The following is a 27,034-nucleotide window of genomic DNA, read 5'->3' on the forward strand; positions in this document are numbered from 1 at the left end:
TCTAATTAGGAATGATTTTGGATGCTATTTTAATATTATTTGATTTCTTGTAGTGCTGCATTAGGTTAGGCAAGATCAATTTTTAACTTTTCATTTCTAAAATGGTTAATGGATGTGAGATAATAGAACTAATGCTGAATTATGAGAAGGGTGACACAGAGGATAAAAAAAGAAGAGATTGAAGAAGGGTTGAGAGGGATTTAAAGGAGAGAAAATGGAAAAGATGGTGGGGTAATTTTGATTTTCTGTTAATAGTGTGAAATGGGCAATATCAGATAGGCTGCTAGTCATACATTTTTCATTGTGACTACTCTGTTTCCACCTATAACAGTGTGACTGAAATTAGAAACTCAATGAAAACTGAATCTTTCATATTAGTTTATTAACCTCTTGTGTAATTTTTGTTCCATATAAATGTTAATACAAAATAGACTTTAACTTTGAATTCTGACTCCTGATGCTATAGAATATATTTGCATTCATTTCACTGGCTATTTTTCCAAAGTATAGCCCAAATTCAGAAAAATAAAATTGCTGATTGTGTGAGAGTTCCATTTAGACACTGTTCTGATTTGTATTATTCGTATAATGACACTGACATTCTTTTCCTTTATCATTCAACTCAGTCATTAAAAACTACAGAAGTGTGCCCTAAAGCCATTACGTTAATCTGAGAAATAGTCACAGCCAAAACAAACAATCTACAGTCTGTCTGTAATAATGCTTGCAGTGTTGTTTAAAGCACTTGTCATGTAACACAGATTTATGGGAATCCAAAAGCTTCACAGTACAGGAAGCTCCTTGGTAACTCCATCCTGCTTGTAACTAACCAGGAAGCACACCTTGTTGGGAGCTGCATTAATGGATTTTGCTCAAACAAATTGCACTCTTAGCAACCATAGTTGAGTCATGACAGATCCTTACTGCAAATTTTAAAGCTTACAAAAAGTTCTGTTTGTTTCAGATTTCTCATGGGAAAATATGATTTTATGTCTATTTGCTTTGACAAATTTAACTGAATCTTGTTTGATTTTTTTTTCCCTTTCCAATTTTCTTCTCATTTTCCTATCGTTTTCATTCTGGGGTGAGGTTTCCTAGATACTCGCTTGTACCTTACATACTTATCATTTATATTCTTCAACAGCAAGCATCAAGACTATTCAATGGTGGAGCCATCACATGTCAGTCTGCATCTTCCTTCACCTACCATGAGGACACTTGGGTATCTTCTAGTATTGGTCTATGAGTAATAATTCAGAATCACAAAGATGATTACAAAGTGGTAATGCTCAAAGTGGTATCAGCTACATAACTGGTGCCTTCTAATTTCAACATGCTGATAACTTTAAGACTGTTGGCAAGATATCAGCCCAAATTATGCTCCCGTTCAGCTGAGGGTTCTTTCCAGCTCACAGTATTGCATGTTTAACATGTTTCTGACTTCTGAACTTGTATTTGCAGGACTCAAGTACATAACATGCTGGACATCATTTTCATGTCTAAGGTCTCTCACTTTGCTGTTGAACTCAGCACTGAGCCCACTGACAGAGCTCAGCCAAGCTGAGCTGAGGAGCTGGATATATTTCACATCTGGCCCCGCAGTTTTAGCCCAGCCATTGCCCTTTGGATCTTGTGCAGTCATATTTATGTCAGTTGTGTGTTGAGCTGGATGGAAAAATTAAGTGAAGGTAAAGAGTTTCCTTTTTAAATTTTTAATTGATGTCAGTTTTAATTTAATTTACATTGGTTAAATTTATTATTTTTGCATTTTTTCAATATGTTTTAAAAATATTTAAATCTATTCCAGTTATTTTTAAATGTTTCTGATTATCAGTGAGATTTATAAGCAGTTGAAAAGATATTTGACAGCATGATTTGCGGCTGCCGTTGGTCTAGTCACCACTCATGGACCTTCTGGGGCATCAATGGTTCCAGCGCAATTGGATCCACAGGGCCAAGAAAAGTTAGTGCCATTGGAAGAATTGCACTGGGTTGAGTGTGAGGAATGGGTCAACCAAACACAATCCAAGCCAATGAACGAAACTTATAAGTAGATGGAAAGAAACCATTTCTGCTTATTGGAGAGCCTGGGACTAGGGGTATGGTCTGAAAATTCAACCCAGTCCTTTCACAAATGAAGCTAGGAAACCATTTATACAGAAGGTGGTACATATTTGGAATTCTCCTTTGCAAACCACAACTGATGCTTGGTTTAATGCTAATTTCAAAATCTGATATTGATAAGTTTTTGATAGTCAAAGGGAGTCAGACAAAGGGGTCAGAAAGAGGTGAAATTAATTAGATTTTGGCTGCATGGCGATGCAGCAGATGGTGCTGACATTTTCAGCTCCAGTGATCCGGGTTCAGCTCTGTCTCCAGATGCTTTATGTTGGACTATGCACATTCTCTTTCTTAGTGTGTGGGTTTCCTCTGGGTGCTTCAAGTTTCCTCCCACATCGCAAAGACAAGCTGGTGGGCTAATTAGCTCCTATAAATTACCCCTTAGTATAGGTTAATGGCAAAATGAATCAAAGGGAAGTTAATGAGCATGTGAGAGAGAACGAGTTGCTGGAGCACCGGGAAATAAGCAGACGGGTAATGGGACTAATAGGAATAAAAAAAATTGCGGGTGTCTGAAATCTGAAATAAAAACAGAAAATGCTGGACATACTAAGCAGTCAGGCAGCATCTATGGAAAGAGGAACAGAGTCAGGCTAAGGGTCTCAGACTTGAAACATTACCTCTGTTTCTCTTTCCACAAAAGCTGTGTCATGTGCAGTGTTCCCAGCATTTATTGCTTTCATAATGGGACTAATGGGAGCCAACATGGACCTGATGGGCAGAGTGGCTTCCTTCTGTGTTGTAATAAGTAGAAGGTCTCATTGGAGCAAAAAGCCCTATTGCTTTTCCATGTTGCTTTGTTCCCATGACTGCCACTTTTACCTGTCCCCAGTTGCCTTTGTAATAAATTATTTGCCAGGGACTTCAGAGGCATTAAGAATCAACTACATAATGTTGATGGGAGTCACTGTGCCAGGGTAGCAGATTCTATTCTCTGATAGAACTTAATTTTACAATTTTCAAGGATGGACTTTGCACTTGAGATTGGCACTGATTGTCTTAGAGCTGTTACATCAGAATAAAGGCAATGGGCCCAGAATTAATGACAGGTTGAAACCTATATCAAATGTTTGACTCTGTTGGGCAAAGATTAGCTTGCAAAATTGAGACTCGATTGGAAGGAAGAATTCAATGTTCACATAAATATGTCAAAGTCATGTTTGCAGATGTTTCTGTCCAAATATGGCATCCTCAAAGATATCCACACAGGAATCATGGGATACAAAGTAACACATGGATTGAAACTGGTGTCATGCCATTTTACTGCAAATCAAGGTTACTTCTCCACTACTTGAAGAATCAAACAGAAGGAGACCCCAAGAAATTGGAAATAAATGGAGTTTTGGCTAAAGTAACCCACAGCATTTAACTAACTTGTTTAAATACGACATGATGCCATACTCTTCAGTGGGTTTCACCCCAGCAGAGCACTTATGCATCATAGTCTTCACATGTGATTGAGCTTGATACAGAGTTAGAGGTCATAACTGAAGCAAAAGGAAATAATTTGAGGCAAGGAAAAGTAGTCTTGATTGAGTTAAAGTTACCAGACAACTGAGGAAGTAAGAGATACAACAATGGGACCTTGGTAAAGTAATCCATTTTGTGGTCCAAAAAGGTATTTACTAAGCATCAGTAATAAAATTGGACATGTCCATGTTGATCAGATGATCAGAACAAGAAACATTCCTAAAGATACTGTAGTGTGATGATGAATCTATTCCTGATGTAGACATAGAATCCATTCCTTTTAAATAATCACAGAAGAACAATGAACTAAGCTAAGAGGATGCAAGTTTCTCAGTTCCAGCAATGAGTATAGTGTTGGAGACAATTATACAGCGAAGGCTGAACTGAATAAAGAAGCCAATCAACAGACTTAGTCCATAATGATTGGGTATATGTGTGAATAGTGTTCATATATTTTCAAAGAGGAAAAGCAATGTGGTGTATTTATGCACGGTATATAAAGAATTCACATTGTAATGAAACTAATGATGTGTATATATGACATAAGCATCATGTATTGGTGTGCTTTGCTGTTAGACCAGAACAAAATAAACAACTTTGTTTAGAAGTTCCTGATATGATTGAAGTTAGAGCTTAGTCCAAGGTCCAAGATCCATCCCAAACTATGTCACATGCTGCTTTGTGGATAATTCATGATTATATTTCAACTGTATTGATATGCTTCAAATTTGCATATGTTATCACATGATTAAGATTTTTAAAATTTATTTCTCAGATGGATTCAAGAAGTCAACAGATATCTGGTTTGATGTTTTGGAATGGTTTACCATTGTGTCAACTATGCTTGGAAAAACAATCTATTGGGAATAAATTCAAATTGTCTTCAATATATGAGATAATGGTTCTGGTAGAGGTAATGATATCATTTCACAAAAATGCAGTCAAAATGACAATTTATAAAATCCAATTAAATATGCAAGAAATGTACCTGTGAATGTCTCTTCAATAACCTTGTTAAACAGAATGTATTTCTTAGCAAGGAAGTTATAAAATAAATCTAGCGTGACTCATAAGTGCGACTTCCTCAATGTGGGAAAGTAAAAGTAAAAATTTTACGCAATGTTTGAAATTTATTGATGCATGCACCAATAAAATAATGTTTTAAATTTAAATAATGGGATTTAACAATAATATTAATACAAGCATTTTTGATCCTTTTTTTCTATGCAGATGTGCAGTTGTGTTATTGGATTCATGAATTCACAATTTATTTGGCAGTCTCACTGAATGTATAATTGCTGAGAATTGCAGGTTTGGTAATTGCAGTAGTTTTGAGAAGTGTTCTTTGCACCAAGTTTCTCCACACACACGTTTGTACATTACTGAATGTACATCTGTCATGAACTAACAATAATGGATAACATTTTGGAATAAAATGTTAAAAGTTTTTATATATTAAAAATCATTTTTAAGAATGACAACTTGATGAAGCTGTATTAACTCTGCTGAAAATGTTTATCACAAAAAATACACCTTTTTTGTCACTGTCTAGTTCTCCATGAGAATCAATTGATTTTAAGTGATTGAAAATGACATTAAAACTATCAATACAGGATGATTTATTGGTTGTAGTTTTAGTAGACTAGTAATCAATTTCTTTGTAAATTAATTTAAAAAATTAAGCTTGTAAAATATGCCAATTAGTGTCTTTGTGTCTAACAAAAACTTAATTTTGAGAACTATCAAGGCCTGGAAAGTGGTGGAAATCAGAGTAACTCAAAACAGTGATTACATTGTACTGGTCAGAGCTGACCTCTGGACAAATGAACAGCATTTTGCTGTTAATCTTTTGCACTGGTTAGGTCAATTTTAGACAAATTGGAAAAACAGCACAATATAATAGAGATCCCTGCCTAATATGTTTTATGATATGACAGCCATAAACAAAGAAACTAACCTCTGGTTTGAAGTCCTGGACCACAGGTTTCATGTGCTCCTGGACTGTCTTGACGGACATACCAAGGTACCAGCTGACACCGTCGCCATTTGTGTGTTTTCCACCTGTTGGAAAGAATACAGCATTAGTTATTATATGGTATTTAATGAAGAAAAGAAGTTGCATTTATCTTTTATGTCATATTTTCATTTCCCTAAAATATGCTTTCCAATCTTGCATTTTCTCCCAGGTAAGGATGAAATTATTTGGAAATCTGATCTGTAAGCTTTTTGGCCTCAAGGCAATGTGTAGAAAAACTCAACATAAAAAATTAATTTAAATTAAAATGCATTTGAAGAATTACTAATATTAGGACTAACATGAGGAAGTCCTTCTTTATACCAAGTAGGATTAATAAGCAACATCAAATTATCATTCTTAAAATGGATTTTTTAATGTATAAAAGCCCTTAAAATTTTATCCCAAGATGTTATCCATTAGTGTTAGCTATCGGCAGATTTACATTCAGTAATGTACAAATGTGTGCAACAACTTTCAGATACAGACATAGGACAAATACTTCAGTATCTGAAAGCTTATTCCATTTGTTGATCATGCTTTGTATAAAGAAGGATTTTCTGATAATAAGGGCAAAACATTTGAGCCTGTTTAAGAAACAGTTAGTATTACAATGGAAGAAGTAAGGTGGTGGATGGAGACATGTTAAGACTCTGCAAATGGGTAAATTAAAATGGGTTTTCCTCATTTGTAATAATTCTATGATCTAACAATCACTGTGACACTGAAGGTAGTTTGGAGCTAACATTGTCTATTAACCATCAAGGAGTCTGCAGAAGGCTGAAGTGATTGTAATAGCTGTATTGTCTGAACAAATTGGAATTAGGAATCTACTTTCTTACTCCTTCCCTACCTAGGGGGACCGATGTCCTGATAATACCAGGATTGTTTGAATATTAGGTACTTTGCTCCTGAACCCTATTAAGTTATTGTGGGGATGTTATTTCTCCCAAGTTTTTATGCTTGTTCTCTGTTCACTTAGGATGATCAGAATATAGTTAATATTTGTGGCAAAGGCTTTATTGAAGTCAAAAGAAGGCCATGTATAGTTGTTGCTGCTGCTCCCTGCATTTCTCTTGGTGTTGACATATGGGGAAAATCATGTTCATTTTACCTCTCCATGGATTAAGGTCACACTGTGATTCAGGAACCAGCTCTTCAGCCTTTTGGAGAAGGTGGTTGAGGAGGACAGTTGTGATAACCTTCCCTGTGACAGACAGCTGGGAAACTCATCTGTGGCTACCATAGTCAAATTTGTCTCCTTTGATGAAGATAGTCACAATCATGGATTCTCTGAAATCTCTTCGAATGTCCTCTCTTCCAAGAGGTAGTGGATTTATAACTGAGTTTCTCACCATAGAGTTTTAGAACCCCAGTGAACATACCATCTGCCACCATGCCTTGTTACTTTTCTGGCATAAGACTTTTTCGACTTCTTGTTAGTGAAAAATAGTGTCAAAGCTGGATCAGATAGACCCTCAACATAGACATACTATTTTAAGCTCTGTCATGGGAAGAAGTTACCAGGTGGACAGAGGAAATGATTCAAGAATGTCTTCAAAATCTCCTTAAAAACACCTTTCTGGGTTTCACTAACCCATCACCACTCAAAGTGGAGAAAAAGTATTTTGAATGACACTGAGAGCCAGAAATCTATGCATCAAGGCCACATGGGAGGCCAATGTAAGTGACAGAAGAAGCAGTCCACCTCACAAACTACTCACCCACCAATTGAATCAAGCACTTATTGTCCCATTGATAGTAAGTCTGTGGGTTTCACCTCAGAACCTACAGAACTGCAGTGGAAGCAAGTCAACCTCAAATCCAAGGGACTAAGTCAAGCAAGAGGTTTGGCTGCTAATTTGTTTGTGGGGGTTTCTCTGAATGTTGCAGTAGTGAGTACCAGTCTGGCCTGAGTCCATTTTTCAAGGCAAAGAGGTGCCTTTGACTGCCCTTCTCATCCCAGGAAGCAAATGCACTAGAAACTCCACAAGGAGTGTGTGAGGAAGAGATGAAATTGGCCCAGGGAATGAAAGAGCTGCTTGACTGATCATCTCTGATTGACTTCAGTCGTCTCCATGCCAACACAGTCTCAACCTTGTTCTCTTTCTATTGGTACACTCTGTTATGGTTGACGCCAACATGGATTTTAGCAAAGCCTTTGGTAGGCTGAGCCGAAAGCTTGGATCACAAGGGATCCAGGGTGACCTAGTCAAATGGATACAGAATTTGCTTGGTCGTAGGAATCAGAGGATGATAGTGGAGGATTGTTTTTCAGATTGGAGGCCTGTGACCGGTGGTGTACCACAGGGATCAGTGCTGGGTCTCCTGTTGTTTGTCATATATATTATTGATTTGGACGAGAATGTAGCTGGCATAATTAGTAAGTTTGCAGATGACAGCAAAATTGGTGGTATAGTGGGTGGTGAAGAAGGTTGTATAAGGATCGAGATCAACTGGGAGAGTGGGCCAAGGAATGGCAGATGCAATTTAACTCAGACAAGTGTGAAGTGATGTATTTTGGGAAGTTAAACCAGGACAGGACATGCACAGTGAATGGCAGGGCCCTGGGAAATGTTGTTGAACAGAGAGACTTAGGGAGGCAAGTTCATAGTTCCCTGAAAGTGGTGACACAGGTAGACAGAGGGGTGAAGGAGGTGTATGGCATGCTTGCCTTCATCGGTTGTTGGTATTGAGTACAAGAGTTGGAACGCCAGATTGGTGAGACCCCACTTGAAGAACTGTATGCAGTCTGGTCATGCTGTAGGAAGGATGTGATTCAGCTAGAGTGAAGAAATGACTTACAAGGATGTTGCTGGGACTGGAGAACTTGAGTTATATGGAGAAACTGGATTGGTTGGGATTGTTTTCCCAGGAGCAAAGACAACTGAGGGCTGACGCTATTGAAGTGTATAAAATCATGAGGGGTGTAGGTAAGGAGGATGGTCACAGTCTCTTTCCCAGTGTAGGCAAATATAAAACTAGAGGGCATTGGTTTAAGGTGAGAGGGGGAAAGATTTAAAGGGGATCTGAGGGACAAGATCCTTGTTACACAGAGGGTGGTGGATATATGGAATGAGCTGCCAGAGGAAGTGGTAAAGCTGGGTACAATTACATTTAGAAGGCATTTGGACAGGTACATAGACGGGAAAGGTTTAGAGGGATATGGACCAAATGAAGGCAAATGGGACTAGCTCAGGCAGACATCTTGGTTGGTATGGACAAGTTGGGCCGAAGGGCCTGTTTCCATGGTGTTGTTGTGAGAAATCCACATGGATGTCACGTGACAGTAATGACACTGACCCCCGCTGACTGGAGGACAGCATTGCTCCTCTGATCGGAAGTGATACTACTGTCAATCAAGGTGAGGCTCCACCCACCCCTCAGGTGTGAGAGTACCTTTTGCATCTGAACCTGCCTGACCAGTATCCTTTGTCTCTGAACCTCCTTGACCATTGGCTGTGGCAGGAACCTTTGTCTTTCACTTCCACACCATTGGCTCATTCAAATCATAACAGTGAGGCTCCACCCAGCCTCCTAGCACCATAAAAAAGGCTGCCTCCCCTAGCCCTTCCTCTTTTGACGACCCCAGGAATAGTGAGACAATGCTGCAGAGATCATTGGAAAGAGTGCATCACCATATGGTCAGGGAGCGTTTCACTCAGACTCTGGGAGCGTTAAGGGCCAATGCTAGTGTGGGACGGGTATTGAAGTGTTATATCCTGAAGTTGTACATTGTTACTGTGTGCTTGTGTGTATTAGTGCATGTGTGTGTGAGTGTATTTTACCCCGGTTGCGCTTCCCCTCTCGTGTTCATGGTATCCTGTGCGTGAGTGAGCGTGTGTCTGTTCCCATCCATTCTGTCCCGCATTTGCCTTTGTGATTAAGCTAGGTTTGGTCTACGAAGCTTGTTTCCAGAGTCCTTGATCCTTAAGATGGTAAAGGACGATTTCACACAACAGGTGTATAACTCTATGACCCTATGACCCTGCATGGTCCTTTGTAGAATAATCTCCTGTTCACTAAGTTGAAGTGAGTTCATCTTGGCCAAAGTTAAGCCAGCTAGACTTTCCATAGAACAATACAGGCCCTTCGGCCCGCCATGTTGTGTCGACCTTCAAACCACTCCTAAAACTATCTAATCCCTTCCTCCCATATATCCCTCCATCTTAAATTCCTCCATATGCTTATCTAACAATCTCTTGAACTTGACCAATGTATCAGCCTCCACCACCACCCAAGGCAGCGCATTCCATGCACCAACTACTCTCTGGGTAAAAAACTTCCCTCTGATGTCTCCCTTGAACTTCCCACCTATTACCTTAAAGCCATGCCCTCTTGTATTGAGCATTGGTGCCCTGGGAAAGAGGCACTGGCTGTCTACTCTATCTATTCCTCTTAATATTTTGTATACTTCTATCATGTCTCCCCTCATCCTCCTCCTCTCCAATGAGTAAAGCCCTAGCTCCTTTAGTCTCTCCTCATAATCCATACTCTCTAATCCAGGCAGCATCCTGGTAAATCTCCTCTGCACCCTTTCCAACGCCTCCATATCCTTCCTATAATGAGGCGACCAGAACTGGACACAGTGTGGTCTAACCAGAGTTTTGTAAAGCTATATCATCATTTCGTGGCTCTTAAACTCGATCCCACGACTTATGAAAGCTAACATCCCATAAGCTTTCTTACCTACCGTATCCACCTGTGTGGCAACTTTCAGTGATCTGTGGATATGAACCCCCAGATCCATCTGCTCCTCTACACTACCCAGAATCCTGCCATTAACCTTGTACTCCACCCTGGAGTTTGTCCTTCCAAAGTGTACCACCTCACACTTCTCTGGATTGAACTGCATCTGCCACTTGTCAGCCCAGCTCTGCAACCTATCAATATCCCTCTGTAAGCTTTGACAGCCCTCCACACTATCCACAACACCACCAACCTTTGTGTCTTCTGCAAACTTGCTAACCCACCCTTCCACCCCCTCATTCAAGTCATTAATAAATATCACAAAAAGTAGACGTCCCAGAACAGATCCCTGTGGGACATCACTAGTTACAGCCCTCCAATCTGAATGCACTCCCTGCATCACAACCCTCTGCTTTCTACAGGCAAGCCAATTCTGAATCCACACGGCCTCTGACCTTCTGAAGAAGCCTACCATGCGGAACCTTGTCAAACACCTTATTAAAATCCATGTAGACCACATCTACTACACTACCCTCATCAATCTTCCTTGTCACCTCCTCAAAGAACCCTATCAGGCTAGTAAGGCAAGATCTTCCCTTCACAAATCCATGCTGGCTGTCCCTAATCAGTCCATGATTCTCTAAACGATCAAAGATCCTATCTCTTAGAATCCTTTCCAACAGCTTGCCCACCACAGACGTAAGTCTGTAATTCCTTGGATTATCTCTACTACCTTTTTTGAACAAGGGGACAACATTCACCACCCTCCAATCCTCCGGTACCATCCCCGTGGACATCGAGGACTCAAAGATCCTAACCAACGGTTCAGCAATCTCCTCCCTCGCCTCATGAAGCAGGCCCTGGGGACTTATCTGTCCTAATATTTTCTAACAGCTCCAACACATCCTCTCTCTTGATATCTACATACTCTAGAACATTACCCTTACCAACACTGTCCTCAGCATCATCAAGACCCCCCTCCTTGGTGAATACTTAAGAGAAGTATTCATTGAGAACCTCACCCACTTCCACTGCTTCCAGGCACATCTTCCCACCTTTGTCTTTAATTGGACCTACCTTTACTCTAGCCATCCTTCTTCCTTTCATGTACGAGTAAAAAGCCTTGGGATTCTCCTTAACCCTACTCGCCAAAGCCTTTTCATGTCCCCTTCTCGTTCTCCTCAGCCCCTTCTTAAGTTCCCTCCTTGCTACACAAGCCCTGTCTGATCCTTGCTGTTTACACCTTACGTATGCTGCCTTCTTCTTCCTAACTAGTAGTTCCACCTCCCTTGTCACCCATGGTTCCTTCACCCTGCCATCCCTTCTCTGCCTCACCAGGACAAATCTATCCCTAACATCCTGCAAGGGATCCCTGAACATTGACCACATCTCTATAGTACATTTCCCCTCAAATGTCACCCCAATTTACACTCTCTAGTTCTCGCCTTATAGCCTCATAATTCGCCTTTCCCCAATTAAATATCTTCCCGTCCTCTTTGCTCCTATCCCTGTCCATGACAATCCTAAAGGTTATGGAGCAGTGGTCGCTGTCCCCCAAATGCTCACCCACTGATAGATCTGTCACGTGACCCAGTTGACTACCTAAAACTAGATCTAATATGGCATTCCCTAGTCGGCATTCCCTAGTCCTCTAGTCGGCCTGTCAACATACTGTGACAGGAATCTGTCCTCTACACACTTAACAAACTCTGCCCCATCTAAACCTTTGGCACTAAGCAGGTGCCAATCAATATTTGGGAAGTTGAAGTCTCCCACTATAATAACCCTGTTATTTTCTCAACTTTCCAAAATCTGCCTCCCAATCTGCTCCACAGTATCCCTACTGCTACCAGGGGGACTATAGAACACTCCCAGTAGAGTAACTGCTCCTTTCTTGTTCCTAACTTCCACCCATATTGACTCTAGAGAGGATCCTTCTACATTACCCACCCTTTCTGCCGCTGTAATAGTTTCCCTGACCAGTATCGCCATCCCTCCTCCTCTTCTCCCCCCCATCCCTTTTAAAACACTGAAAACCAGGAATATTCAATATCTATTCCTGTCCTGATGTCAGCCATGTCTCTGTGATAGCCACAATATCGTAGTCCCATGTACTTATCCAAGCGCTCAGTTCATCTCTCTTTTTTCTGATGCTTCTTGCATTTAAGTAAATGCACTTTAGCCCATCCACCTTTCTACTTTTATAGCCTGTACTCTGCTTCTCCTTCCTCAAAGCCTCTCTACCTGTTAGATCTGACTTTTCCCCATCCCCTTCTTCCTCTGACTTACTCCTCCGGTTCCCATCCCCCTCACAAACTAGTTTAAACCCTCCCGAACCACTCTAGCAAACCTGGCTGCAAGGATATTGGCCCCCCTCAGGTTCGGGTGTAACCTGTCCTCTCTGTACAGGTCCCACCTTCCCCTGAAGAGATCCCAATGATCCAAAAATCTAAAACCCTCCCTCCTGCACCAACTTCTCAGCCATGCATTTATTTGCCATCTCCTCCTATTCCTACCTTCACTATCACGTGGCACTGCCAGCAATCCCGAGATTGCTATCCTTGAGGTCCTGTTTTTCAGCCTTCTGCCTAGCTCCCTAAACTCACTTTTCAGGACTTCATTCCCCTTCCTACCTATTTTGTTGGTACCAACATGAACCATGACTTCTGGCTGTTCTCCCTACCGCTCTAGAATCTTGTGGACCTGATCAGAGACATCCCGGACCCTGGCACCTGGGAGGCAACATACCATCTGGGATTCATGCTCACTGCCACAGAACCTCCTGTCTGTTTCCCTGACTATCGAGTCCCCTATCACTACTGCCTTCTTCTTCTCCTCCCTTCCCTTCTGAGCAGCAGGACCAGTCCCAGTGCCAGAGACCTGGCTACTGCTGCTAGGCCCCTTCAGGTGATCCCCCCGCAACAGCTTCCAAAGCAGAAAATCTGTTATTGAGGGGAACAGCCTTCGGGGTCCTCTCCACTATCTGCCTGTTCGTTTCTTTTTCTCTCCCCTGACAGTCACCCTTCTATCTACTTCCTGGACCCCAGAAGTACCTGCTCTAAGGGGGGGTGACTGTCTCCTGATGTACAGTATCTACATAACTCTCTCCCTCCCTGATGCTCCACAGTGTTTGAAGCTGCAACTCCAGCTCCTCAATTTTGAGCCGAAAGTCCTCCAGCCTCAAGCACTTACTGCAGACGTGGCCATCGTGGACCACAGCAAGGTCCACGATCTCCCACATCAAACAGTTGCAGCACACCACCATGTCCTCCATCTGAACTAATTCTTTTTTTTCCCCCTACCTAGCTTTTTCCTACTTAAATATTTCTAATAGATAACAGGGAAAACTTAACTTGACTCACCAGCTACTCTTCTGCCTCACCCCTTTATGCCAAAGCCCCTTGAGCCAAAGCCCAATCACTCTGCTCCCTCTCACTCTGCTGCCCACTCTGACGCTGCCCGCTGGATATGGCAGTTTGCTTTTTAAACTGCCTGCGCTTTACCTGCCGACATCACGCGCCTGCACAGTCCTGCCCCCACTATTCCCGATGAGAACTTACATAAAACACTTATAAAAAAGAACCTTATAAACTAAACCTTATAATCAAAACCTTATATAAGAAAAAAGAAAAAAAAGAGAAAAACTTATCTGCTCCGATCTCCCGACGCCTGCCGAAGTGAGTTCCTCAAAACTTTCCTCACCTAGTTCCTCAAAACAGCAATTAGTTAAAAGACTTGCTCCACATATCAGTTGAACCTGGAGTTTATGCCCTGTTCCATATAGTTCCCATACTCAAAGCTTAGAATTTAACCCTGAACGGCATTTTAGTATATCTGTCATATATACCTCCCTGCAGTATCCATGGTGCTCTAACAGTTGCAACAGCCTGGCACTTACTCATTTCTACCAATGCACTGCCATTTTTAATGTGTAAATAATTTCTTCATGCAATATTAATTTGCCTTCGTACTACTTTTGAATTGGTGCAGTGCACAGGAATACTCCGCAAGAGCTGACCTCATGGCTTTGATTTGTTTGCTGACTGAATAAAATGAGTTTCTGAAGAAGGTTGGTCCCTTTTCCTCTAAGCTTGATTTTAACTCATCCTCCTGAGTCATAGTTAAATAAGAAATATTGCTGTAGCAAACTGTTAAGAATTAAATCAATTCAATTGCCAACTTCTTCAAATAAACTTGTCAAATTCACAAATAGAATGAAATCTGCCCCTACTATATTGAAACAAAACTATGAAGTCTTTATTAATGTGTTACAGCAACTATGGTTTTAGTGCCTTAATTAAAATAACAAGCAAAGAACCTTTCAACATTATATGCATTAATTTTGCAGCGGGATAAATTTTATCTGTGCATTGATATAAAAAAGAGTACATCTGCAATTTAGAATTCTCCCAATTTAAGTTTCATTGAGATATTCACAGGAGAAAAATAATATCAGTTGCTGATTTGCTACCTTTTGATTTGCAAGCCCTATAACAGCCCCTCTGTATATTGTACACAGTCATAATCTAGCCCAGTGAGATTTCATTGCAAATGTATTGCTGTCACCACGCTGCAGCCTAGTAAGATCATTGTGTGCAACCAAAGACAAGAGTTTCATTAATCAATTTAATACACTCATTAATACAGAGCTCTCTTCCCTCTCAATGGTCCAGATTCCCTTTGATCTGAATGCCATTTATTAATCTATTTTCAAAGAGGTATGAATCCAAAGAATTACACCACTACCAATATTTTGCATAATAGACATAAGTCTTGACATTTGTGATCAAACTCTTCTTCAGACAGTTTTTTTTTAAAGCTGTAGATCTGTTCAGCACAGAAGGTGGCCATTTGGCTGACTGTAATTGTACTGTTCCTTGAAAGACCTATTTAACCCACTGATTATCCTTTCGCCATAACTTTGCTATATTTTCCTTTTTGAGAACTTACTTATTTCTGTTTTGAACCTTTCATACAGTACATTCCTAATGAAATGACTTGCTGCATAAAAGAATTATCTTTGTTCTGCCAATCACTTTAAATCTGTGACTTCTAATTACCAAACCCCTATCAGTAGAACTGTTTCTTTATATCTGTGGTAAAACCACTCGTAATTTTGAATAACTTTATCCAAGTACTTCTCCATGCTAAGAACAACTCTATCTTCTCCATTTTCTATCTAACCAAAGCTTCTCATTCCTGCCACCATTCTAGAAAAGCTCCTCTTTGCCCTCTCTAACGTCTTGTTACCCTACCTAAAGTTTGGTGCCTAGAAATGAACCCATTATTCCAGTTTAGACCTAATCAGTGACTCATACATTTAGTACAAAAACAAGGATGTTGTACTCCATTCATCTATTTAGAAAACCAAAGCTTTTCATTATCAATTTGCTGAGTTACTTTCAAAGATTTGTGTGCACACACCAACAGGTATCTTTTTGTGTTTTCCTTAAAATATTATCATTTATCATCATGTACATATTAAAGCAATCATTATATTTTAAAATTAATTGGTAATATATTACAGATTTGTACAAGATATACATAATGGGCAAATTAATCTTCTGAAGAATATCTTGAGATTAATGCATTCTTTCTAGAAAGATAACCAGGTTCTAGCATGATGAGATTCAACTTGATTCAATTAGATTCAACTTGTATGACTTCTTATACCATAGTTTGAATATCCCTTAGTTGGGAAATAAGTTTTCATCTGATCAAGTAACATAATTCAAAAAATCTCTGGCTTGTTAGGTAGACGTGATACTTTTCTTTCCGTAAACAAAGCAAATGGATGTGTTTGTACAGGAAATCAAAGAGGTGATTTGTCTTCTGGTGCTACATAGCATTTAAACAAGATAGATGGCAAGTTTTGAGTTTTACAAACAGAAAATAAAACAGGATTGAAAGTCAAATAAGGCTCTGAGCTTAGACTAGTGAATATACATGAATTCATCCATCATGGGGGGACAGATAAATGCTTTAGTCATAAAATCACTCTGACAGCCGTGCCCCATCCATCTCAAGCAGATGGACTTAAAAGTGGCCAGTCATTCGACCTACGATTGCTGTGCTCTCTCATCTTGTTCAGTGCTAATTCATAACATCACACTGTTTTCTCACAAAGATCCTGACACACAAGTCCCACAGTCTGTGTTAAGAGATTGAGAGGATAGAGCTGCGAGTGGTTTCCCATCCAATGTCTATGTTTAGACAACTTTTGGGAAGGCCTTTGCCATATGATTGCAGTCAAGAAGCAGACAGCAGAGAGGGTGGGAGGGAGAAATCATGATTGATGGAGAGGAGAGAGACCATAGTTTTTGAATAGTGGGGGGATGCAGATGGTGGTCAGTCAGGAGGAAGGAGCATGGGATGGAGTAGCAAGGAAGGAATTGTTGTGGTCGATGGGAGAAGAGCTTGGTGAGGGAGTGGTCAACTGGAAGCAGGTAGGCATGTTTGGACAGGTAGAAACATACCCATTCATCTTGACCCACAGTCAGTGCTTTAAACACACTCATGATGTGATTCTGGCTCTTATTGTCCTTCTTCACCTGGCCATACATGTTTCTGGCCTGAATGTACCACTATTCAAGCCATGCAGGATCACTGCAAAATTGGTCCTTAACTTCAAGAACACAATTATATTTGTTCTTGGAGAGCAATCAAGGTACTTTCATTTAGCAACTGTTATCAGGATCAGCTTTGTTTAAAGGTCCAAATTGATCGTAAGGATTTCTTTTGAAAATTAAGTGATACTCTTGAACCAAGTGTCACAAACCCATGAACAAACACTCGGCTGTGCAAACAATACACCCATACAGCTACCAACTTTACAGTGCATGTACCTCTGGCTTCCAAATGAGAACTTAAACACTTTGGACTAATCAAGCAATATACATTCACCATATAATAATGCAGCCCAATGAGTGCTTACAGACCATATCAGCAAACAGTACAGTTCAAGGTATCTGCAAATTCTGCATTTTGAAGAGTGAAATCCATTGCTATGAGAAGTCAAAATCCTTGCTGTTTGATCCCCTACTGTGTTTCTGAGCTCAGGGACCAACATGGCTGTCTGTTTTGGCTGAGATCAGCTGGTTTAACATCAACTATGAATTGGAAACAAGGCGCTTCCTACCAATGAGTACCTTTTTAGCATGGGGAATGAAGAAGCCTGTAATGTTTGTAAAATGTTAAGTTTGTAATGAAAATCCATAATAGTTTGCATAAATTAAGCAAAAGTTGAGTTTGATGTTGTTTGATTATATTCTACCTGATCGGCATTTTTACCTGTAAATGTTGCAGACATGAGGGGACTCACAGTCCTTCTCCTCAAAGAGTGTATCAGGGCAATCTCGTCCTCCATTTGATGGTAATTGAATGATGATGCGATGGCGGGTTTGTTTTGTTGTGGTATCATCTCCTGCAAGTAATGAAATATCACAATGGTTAATGAATAAGGCTTAGATTCTATACAAGATTGCCTTTTTCTACATACAGTTTAGGAATTAATATTTTCAATCCAAGGCAATGTTCAAAAGAGCCTATGTGAAGGGTTTTGATTGAGTAGGTGAGGAAATACTGTTTCTGCTGGCAGGCTGATCAATAATCAAAGAAAACAAGTTTAGGCAGGTCAGGCAATATTCTGTGGAGAGAGAAAAAGTAGGTTAAGGTGGTTGACCTTGCATCAGAACCGGCTAATTCTGACATAAACAGGGATAGCTGGCAATCTGAAATTGTTGAATGGGACAAGGGCTGTAATGTGCCTAGAAAAAGATGAGATGCTGTTCTTTGAGCTTACATTGACCTTCATTAGAACCTTGTAGGAGACCAACAGCAGAGCGGTCAGAGTGAGAGTGGGATGTAGAATTAAAGTGACAGGTGACTGGAAGCTCAGGGTTGCTTTTGTGACCTGGAGGGAAGGTTTCTGTAGTCACTGAATCTGTGTTTGGTTTCTCTGATGTAGGTGAGACAACATCGCTAGCACTGAATATAATACACTGGATTGGAAGAAGTACAAATTCATCTTATTTGGCCCTTGACCAAGTAATTTTCTCTACATCACAGAAATCAAATGCAGATTGGGTGATGCTTTGCAGATCATTTTTGTTTAATTTACAAAGGCGACCCTGAGTTTCCAGTCACTTGTGACTTAGTTCTCCAGTTCGCTCTGACTCCTCCATCTTAGGCCTCCCATATCATTCCAAGGAAGCCCAACTGAAAGCTTAAAGAACAGCTCCTCATCTTCTGTCTATGCACATTGCTGCCCGAGGGACTCAATACCAAATTCAACAATTTCAGATAATCAGCTTTTCCTGGTTATGCCCAAACTGACCATTTCTGATGTAATTGAAAATCATAAAACTGCAGATGTTGTAAATCTGAAGTAAAAACAGAAAATTCTGGAAACAAAGTGCAGGCAGCCTCATTAACCTGTCAAACCTATCAATCCAGTTACTTCATCCCTGCAGCAATTAGAGCCTCACCTTATCAGAGATATTGTTGTTTTCCTATCTATCCTTCCACCAATCTCTAATCACATTAAACTAACTTTTATTCTCTTTTTCCCAGTTCTGATAATGGATTTTTGATCTAAAACATTAACATTACTTCTCTTTCCACAGCTGCTGACCTACTGAGTGTTTCCAGCTTTTGCTGTTTCTGAGTTCTGACTTAACGTCAGCCACCTTAACTCTGTCTTACTCTGTCTTAAGCTGCCTGACCTGATGCCTAATCTTTTTTTTCTCTTGTGTTTCAGATTTCCAGCAATTTCTGCGCTCTGCCTTTCTCAATTTCAAGATGTTCTTTTGCTTTTTTATTTTCTCTCCAAATTGCTCTCATTCATCTATTTACTGAATCGCTTCAAAAGCATTTTGTCGCTTAGACCTCCCAACAAGACATTTCTTCTGTTTGCTCCACCATTCCCTTTCACTGAAACTTAAAACACATTGATTTTCTCATTTCTCCAGTTCTATGGAAGGGTTACTGACCTGAGATATTAACTCTGTTTCACTTTCCACAGAATGATGCCTGATGTGCTGAGTATTTCCAGCACTTCCTATTTTTATTTCAGGGTTCTGGCATTTTTGGCTGCTTTGATTTTCAAGACTATTGTTTGAGAATTTCTTTAAAATAGTAAACTGTTAGGAAATAACACTGCCTGGAGGGATCCTGTAAATAGTCTCAGTTTGAATAGTGTGGATGCGGTTGATAGTAAGGGAGATAATAAGGAGATTGATTTAGTTGAAAATAATTGGGAGATAGTGAGAATAATGGCAGTAATGGTGAGAGCTCTTGGAAGACGAGGTGAAATACCCTAACATTTAGTAATATTCAGAAGGGAATTGAATAAAGATGCTCAAGGAGCAAACATTGCATTGCAATAGGGAAAAACAACTCTAAAACGCAGTATATGATGAAATGCCATTTTAAAGTCAACATAATAACATACACCCAATGGGGCAGATTTTTATGGTAGATGCTAGTGAATAGACAACTGGCACTCACTCATTAAAAAGAAACAAATCTGGATTTATGCATAAGAACTTACTGACAAATACATTTACATTTCTGTTAAGATTCGCCTAATAGTTTTGTTACTTGCTCCTCACTACTTCTGACTTGTCATCATCCCTTATGTCATTTTACCTTCATGAACCATGGTTCAACTTATATTATTCTAAGTTCTGAGTCAGAAAATTGTGAGTTCAAGGTCCCATTCCATGTATTTGAACTCAAAAGTTACAGGCTGTCACTTCAGTGCATCACCGATGGACCACTGCACTGTCTGCACTGTCAGATTCACTGCTCCGCAAGCTGCAAAGCCTTTTACTATTCTGTAATGTGTTCATTAAGGGAAGGAAATTTCAGTCCAGTTTGGTTAGATTTTTTTCTGGAAAACTAATCACTTACTGCAGGTTTTGCCACAGTTTGACAAATGGCATTTGCATTTTCTGTTTGTATAGAATACGATCCACAGTTGCATCCAGACACACAAAACATTTTTAGATGCCATTTTTGCTACATTCTGTCATGCATGTGTAGTTAATGGATAATGTTGGCAATTCTTGTAGAAGCAGGCCTTTTCAATGAATGTGAGGCTAATCCTTAATGTGGATCTGCCTAATCAGGTCCATGATCATGGAGCCAAGCACTTGAAACAAGGTACAGATTGGCATCCTTTCTATTATGTATTAACTCCTGACTATGTGCTCAGGTCTCCCACCTCCATTCCTCAGTCCTGAGCAATCTTCACCACCAGATTTCAGTCCTGTTTCCCCAAAAGCTGATTGCCACCTCTCTCACCCCACCAATCCCTTGACTTGATCCTGGACTTTTCAACCTTTTTCTCTGCCCCTGCAAAGTCAGATCATGTGGAGAAAAGGCCTTTGTACACATATAGACAGGCATCACCTAGGGCCCTGTGTGCAGGCCCATGAAAAATCCATACGATGGGCTGCCACAAACATTGTCATTTACATGGGCCATTCCCAGCTTGGAAGAATTTCTTGGGCCTTTGAATCTTTAATAGAAAATACTTTGTATGTGTAATAAGGAAATTCAGATGAACTTGAAAACCATGGGGAGTAGATCTCATGGAAGAGCATTTTGTAAGACTTTGAAGATGCATCTCATGATATCAGTCTATAATTTAATAATATTAATGGATGGAAAATCATGGCTGTCTGCCCATGGTTTCCCTGGAGGCATTCCTTAGGCATCATATCACAGAATCACCACTAATGTAACTTCATTCTTTTTATATCAGTCCAAGGAATTTGTAAACTTAACCCACCTTTGGATTTTCTGGGGATAAGATTTATTACCACTAGAAGGTCATTTTTATTACTACTAGAGGGTCATCCGTGATGAGAATGTAGTTTGGAAAACTAGATTTGGAGATTGGTGTGCTTAAGTCGTACCTATTCCTAATTTTTTGATTGTGTGTGTGTGTGTGCGTGCGTGCGTGTGTGCGTGTGTGCGTGCGTGCGTGTGTGAGACATAGATAGCAATCAGATGGAGTTATTGCTTTCTGTCCATGCAATATGATTCACTGACTGCATTGAAATTATTGGAATAAAAGCCAGGTGAATTTAACAATTGGATACACTCAGCCAGTCTGGCAGCCAGGTAGCAAGCACATCTGTTCCAGTAAATGGAAATTGAGTTCAAAGCTGGTGTTCGCCCCCATTGGAGACCAAAATTGGTGTTCAGACTAAATTTGTTTAATTTGAGCTGACAGTGTTGTGTTACCTGCTTAGGTTTGTCAGCCTTTTTCAAATATGAAGGTATGTTTGGCAAAGGTTGTGAATAGGTTGTGTATGTAATTGCATGTGGTGTGATGTCAAAGGGTATTCCTGATTCTCCTGATTCCACAGCGGTGATTTCTGACTACTTTAATAAAGCATAAAATTACACATAACTGTTTAAAAAAATCTTGAGTTGACCTGGCAACTGCTTCACAGACTGTCAAATGACCTGAGGGATCTGATGTTTGATTCAGATGACCACTAAGGATGCCAGAAAATTAGTCACTCCCTGTGTGGCTTAATTACCTGTGGCAAGTTGTTGGACTGAAAAACTGGCCCACGTTGCACCTTTTTTACACCCATAAAGCAGGAACAAAGAAGGCCAATTTCTACCCACTTTCCCCAGAACCCAAGTGTTTGAAATATTTTCAGGCAGACACAATTGAAAAGGAACAGAAACATAAAGAGAAAAGGCAAAAGAACTGTATGAAAGAGTTGAAAATACTTGAATGTTATCTTAGTCATACCTGCTTAAAATAAGCAGAAAAAATAGTTATAGGATTGATTGTGCAGGTTTAAAGTTTCAGCTGATTTAGAAATAATAAAAAAAAATCCAGATTTTAAAAATAGGAGCATTACTGTACGTGAAATATGATTTGGTTGCTGAAGCCTTTCATGTTTGTTTGTGATTCACTGGGCTTTAACTTGTAACGTTTGCAGCATTAAGCTATGACAAGGAATGATAAGCAGACTAATGTTATGAGGAAAGCATGCTTCCTTACATGCTTCAGTCAGAGGAGCAAAAGATAGCTTGTAGTACAAGAACAAATTATAGATAGACCAGATAAATTTAAAAAAGACATCAAACATTACGGCTGAGAACATAAAAAGGAAAACCAAGAGAATGATTTAAAATTTAAAATGTTTTTACGTTTGTACATTATATTAAAAATGAGATTCAAAAATAAAACATCAGTGCAAAGTTCTAATAAGTACAGAAGTCAAATGATTAATATCAAAAAAAATATTAAGAACACACATGAAATAAATAAATAAACAATGGTCTTCCATCTGTACTTACTGGAATTAAGTTACTGAGTTTATAAATTTCTTCATGGAGCTACACCCACCTGGAGCCTGCATTAGAAATTTAGATAAAGCAGTTGAAGGTTCAACAGGCAGTAAACCTGTGTGTGGGCAGTCTGGGTATCTGAACTTTTGATGGGCCCGTAAAGAAATGCAAAATTATTGACCAGAACCATTGCTGCCATTTGCAGCTGCTGTCTTCAAACTCAGGTAACAGTATCAAAAAATGATTCAAACAGGGATTTGAACTCTTTTCTACAACATATACAAATAAAGATATCATTTTTTCTCATGTTGAATAAAGCATGGATTAAATACACCACCAAGTAAATCTGGCTGCCAAGTATACCAACAAATGAATCAAACCTAGTCTTAAGTACACATCCCACTAGATTACTGTCAGGTTTCCATTTCCGGCATCATTGTCTCTGATTGCAGTGCTAATTTACTACCAATCATTCACAGACTTAAATAAAATTCTAAAATTCAATAAGTTTTGGAGAGAAGTTGGAAAAAATTTTCAATGTATCCGTGGGATTTATACCTTTGGTCCTAGAGGCAAAAAAATCATATGACTTTTGGCAACCTAAAGAAAAGTTCTCCAGTCCATTATTGTACTCAACACATAAAAACATAACAAGAACATAAGAAATAGAAGCAGGAATAGGCTCCATCATTTACCATGATCATGGCTGATCTTCTACCTCAGCCACTATCCACTACAAACCCCAGACTCAGACAGCTATCTTGAATATAATTCCTTCCACCTTACCCTCTGTAAGGACTCAATTTAAGTCTCCTAATTTCTCATGTCCATCGTTTTGGCTCCAAAGATGAGGCATTCTACAAGGATGCCTCTGAAAGGTCTTCCATCTTCCTGAATCATAGATTCCCCTCTACCACTGTGAAGATAGCCCTTGACTACAATCCACCTATTTCTTGCACCTCTGCCCTCAGCCCCTCTCCTCTTGGACAGAGCAAGAACAGATTTTTCCCTGGGCCTTACCTTCCATTCCATCAGCTCCAACAAGCTTTCACACCAGATACACATTCCCAGTGTCTTTCAGTATTTCAAACAGATCACTCTTTTCACAACTCCCTGGTCCTCTCTTCTGTCACCACCACTGCTCTCTGCCTCATGGCACTTTCCCATTCAAATAAGGGAGATGCAAACTTCAGGTCTCAATATCAAATTCTCCAATTTAGGTAACTCACTCTCTTTTTGGCTGCATAAGAACTGACCACTTCTACCTGTCATCATTTTGGCTCAGTTTTTCTTTTTTGTATTTGTATAGTGTGGTCTGCTGGGCGTGTTCCACAGCCTGACCATTAGTAACACATTGCACAAAGAAGCATGATCTATTATGTAACTGCCACATTAAGTAATTTGGTCTCAGCCTTTCAGAGAAATTCCTTTTGTTCGACCCATCCCTCCCACCCTCTCTGCTCCTGTGAACTATCTTGTTTTCTCTCTTTGCCAGTTCAGATGAAGGGTACCAGGTCTAAAAGGTTAGCTGTTTCTCCTTCCATGGATGCCCCCTGACCTGCTGAGAGTTTCCTGCATTTTCCACCTCTTTTACCTCAGCGTTACTTTACTGTACTAAGCTCATATCTCTTGGTTCCCTTAATTCTGAAAAATCCATTGATCCCTTGACTATACTCAGTTATAAGATAAGATAAGATTTCTTCATTAGTCACATGTACATCAAAACACACAGTGAAATGCATCTTTTGTGTCGAGTGTTCTCGGGGCAGCCCGCAAGTGTCACCACGCTCCCGGCACCAACATAGCATGCCCACAACATCCTAACGTGTACGCCTTTGGAATGTGGGAGGAAACCCATGCAGACATGGGGAGAACGTACAAATTCCTTACAGACAGTGGCCAGAAATGAACCTGGGTCACTGGCTCTGTAATAGTGTTATGCTAACTGCTACACTACCGCCTCCATAACTGTCTCGGGTAGAGAATTCCAAAGATTCATACCTTCTTTTCTATTCTCATTTCAGTCCTGAATAGCCAACCCCTTATTTTGAGACTGTGATCCTTCATCCTAGAAACTTCAGCAAGGAAAACAGCATCATTGAATGTACCCTGTGAGATTTTATGTATTTTCAACGAGATATTGTCTCATTAGAGTCACAGAGTTGTACAGCACAGAAACAGGCCCTTTGGCCCACCGTGGATATTCTGACCATCATGCCTCTCTACACTAATCCCACTTTCTTGCATTAATTTCATATCCCTCAATACCATAGAGTCATACAGCACGGAAACAGGCCCTTCAGCACAACTTGTCCATGCCAACCAAGTTGCCTACCTAAGCTAGTCCCATTTGCCTGAGTTTGGCCCATATGCCTCTAAACCTCTCCAATCCACATACCTGTCCAAATGTCTTTTAAAAGTTGTTATTGTACCTGCCTCAACCACTTCTACTGGCAGCTTGTTCCATATATGTACCACTCTTTGTGTGAAAAAGTTGCCCTCAGGTCCCTACTAAATCTTTCCCCACTTAGCTTAAACCTATGCCCTCTAGTTCCTGATTCCCCAACCCTGGGAAAAAGACTGTATGCATTCACTCTATCTCTGCACCTCATGATTGTATACAGCTCTATATGATCACCTCTCAGTCTCCTATGCTCCAAGGAATAAAATACTAGCCTGACCAACCTCTCCCTTTTACCCAGCCCCTTAAGTCCTGGAAATATCCTCATAAATGTTTTCTGCACTCTTTCCAGCTTGATGGCATCTTTCCCAGAGCAGGGTGACCAAAACTGAACATAATACTCCAGGTGTGGCCTCACCAATATCTTGTACAACTGAAACATAACAACTCAACTTCTATACTCAGTGTCCCGACTGATGAAGGCCAGTGTGCCAAAAGCCTTCTTCACCACTCTGTCTACCTGTGACACCACTTTCAGGGAACTGTGTCTTTGTGCTCGTAGGTCCCTTTGTTCTACAAGTGACTTTAGCAAAGCCTTTGACAAGGTCCTGCATTGTAGGCTGGGCCTTGTTCAAGGCATACAGGGCCATGTTCATTCAAGTGACTGTCCAGATGCCTTTTAAATGTTGTTACTGTTCCTGCCTCCACCACCTCCTCCAGCAGCTCATTCCCGATAGCAACTACTCTTTGTCTGAAAAATGTCTCCCTTGGATCCCCTTTAAACCTCCTCCCTCTCATCTTAAACCTAAGCTTTCTCATTATAGATACCCCTACCACGGGAAACAGACACTGGATACCTAACCTACCTATGCCTCTCATAATTTTATACACCTGTATCATCTCATCTTATAGCCTCCTTCACTCCAGGGAAAACAGACTTAGCCTATTCATTCTCTACTGATAAGCACTCCAATTCAGGTAACACCTTTGTGAATCTTTTCTGCACCCTGTCTAGCTTAATCTTGTCTTTTCTTTGGTCTGGTGACCTACACACAATACTCCAAGTGCAGCTTAAACAATGTTTTGTACATCTATCATATGACATCCCAACTCTTGTACTCAATGCCTCAGCTGATGAAGGCAAGCATGCCATATTCCTTCCTCATCACCCGGTCAACCTGCTGCCATTTTCAGGTAACTACGTACTTGTACCTCAAGATCTTCCTGCTCAACAACAGTCCTCAGGACCATGCCATTCCTGTGCATGTCCTGTCCTGGTTTAACTTCCCAAAATGCATCACTTCACACTTGTCTGAGTTAAATTCCATCTACCATTCCTTTCCCATTTTCCCGGTAGATCTAGATACTGTTGTAACCTTGGACAACCTTCTTCACTGTCCATTATCTTACTAATCATGCCACCTACATTCTCATCCAAATCATTAATATAATTGACAGCACTGATCCCTGTGGCACATCACTGGACACAAGACTCCAGTCTACTATAGAAGGTGACATCCCTCTATACCACCTTCTGCTTCCTACCACCAAGCTAATTTTCTATCAGTTACACAAAGTTAATACCTAAACTCTGTTTAACAGATTATGAAATTGGAGTCAAGAGCTTAGCTTTTTTGTATCCATTTAAATTGTAATTTAACAAACATCTCATTACTCACCATCTTTGCACGATAATGGGCAAGGTGTCCAGTCACTAAAAGATGTGACAATGCAGTCCTTTCTACATGGTAGGAGACATGGTCTCACTGTGTCTGGCCGTAGACTCTCAGGGCATCTGAGACAAACAACAAATATTGTATTATTTGTTCACAGGAGGCAAAATATCTTGAGTTATTTTATACAGTTTAGCGTCATATATTTTTCACCCATTTTTAATTTTAAGATTAGAGCCAAATGTAGACCAGCATGGTTGTTTCCTAAGGAGATTTTTACAAAGGAAATTCACAACTTACATTCAAAAGATCCATTGAGTTAGATATGCAAAGTTGAAACCTTGT

The 27,034-nt window shown here is 40.1% G+C and overlaps 1 protein-coding gene across 1 annotated transcript in view; it reads right to left on the reverse strand.

The window, feature by feature from the left end:
* The window catches only part of thsd7aa (thrombospondin, type I, domain containing 7Aa), a 299,272-nt gene that overhangs the window by 58,080 nt on the left and 214,158 nt on the right, over positions 1-27,034 (reverse strand). Inside the window, exons 9-11 of the mRNA XM_052016677.1 lie at positions 26,696-26,811; positions 17,585-17,717; positions 5,549-5,652 (exon numbers count right to left, since the gene is read on the reverse strand). Of these exons, the coding sequence (XP_051872637.1) occupies positions 5,549-5,652; positions 17,585-17,717; positions 26,696-26,811 (353 nt within the window). The remainder of the gene's footprint in view (positions 1-5,548; positions 5,653-17,584; positions 17,718-26,695; positions 26,812-27,034) is intronic.

The sequence above is a fragment of the Pristis pectinata genome, chromosome 5, assembly GCF_009764475.1.
Source record: "Pristis pectinata isolate sPriPec2 chromosome 5, sPriPec2.1.pri, whole genome shotgun sequence".
In the NCBI taxonomy this organism is placed as follows: Eukaryota; Metazoa; Chordata; class Chondrichthyes; order Rhinopristiformes; family Pristidae; genus Pristis; species Pristis pectinata.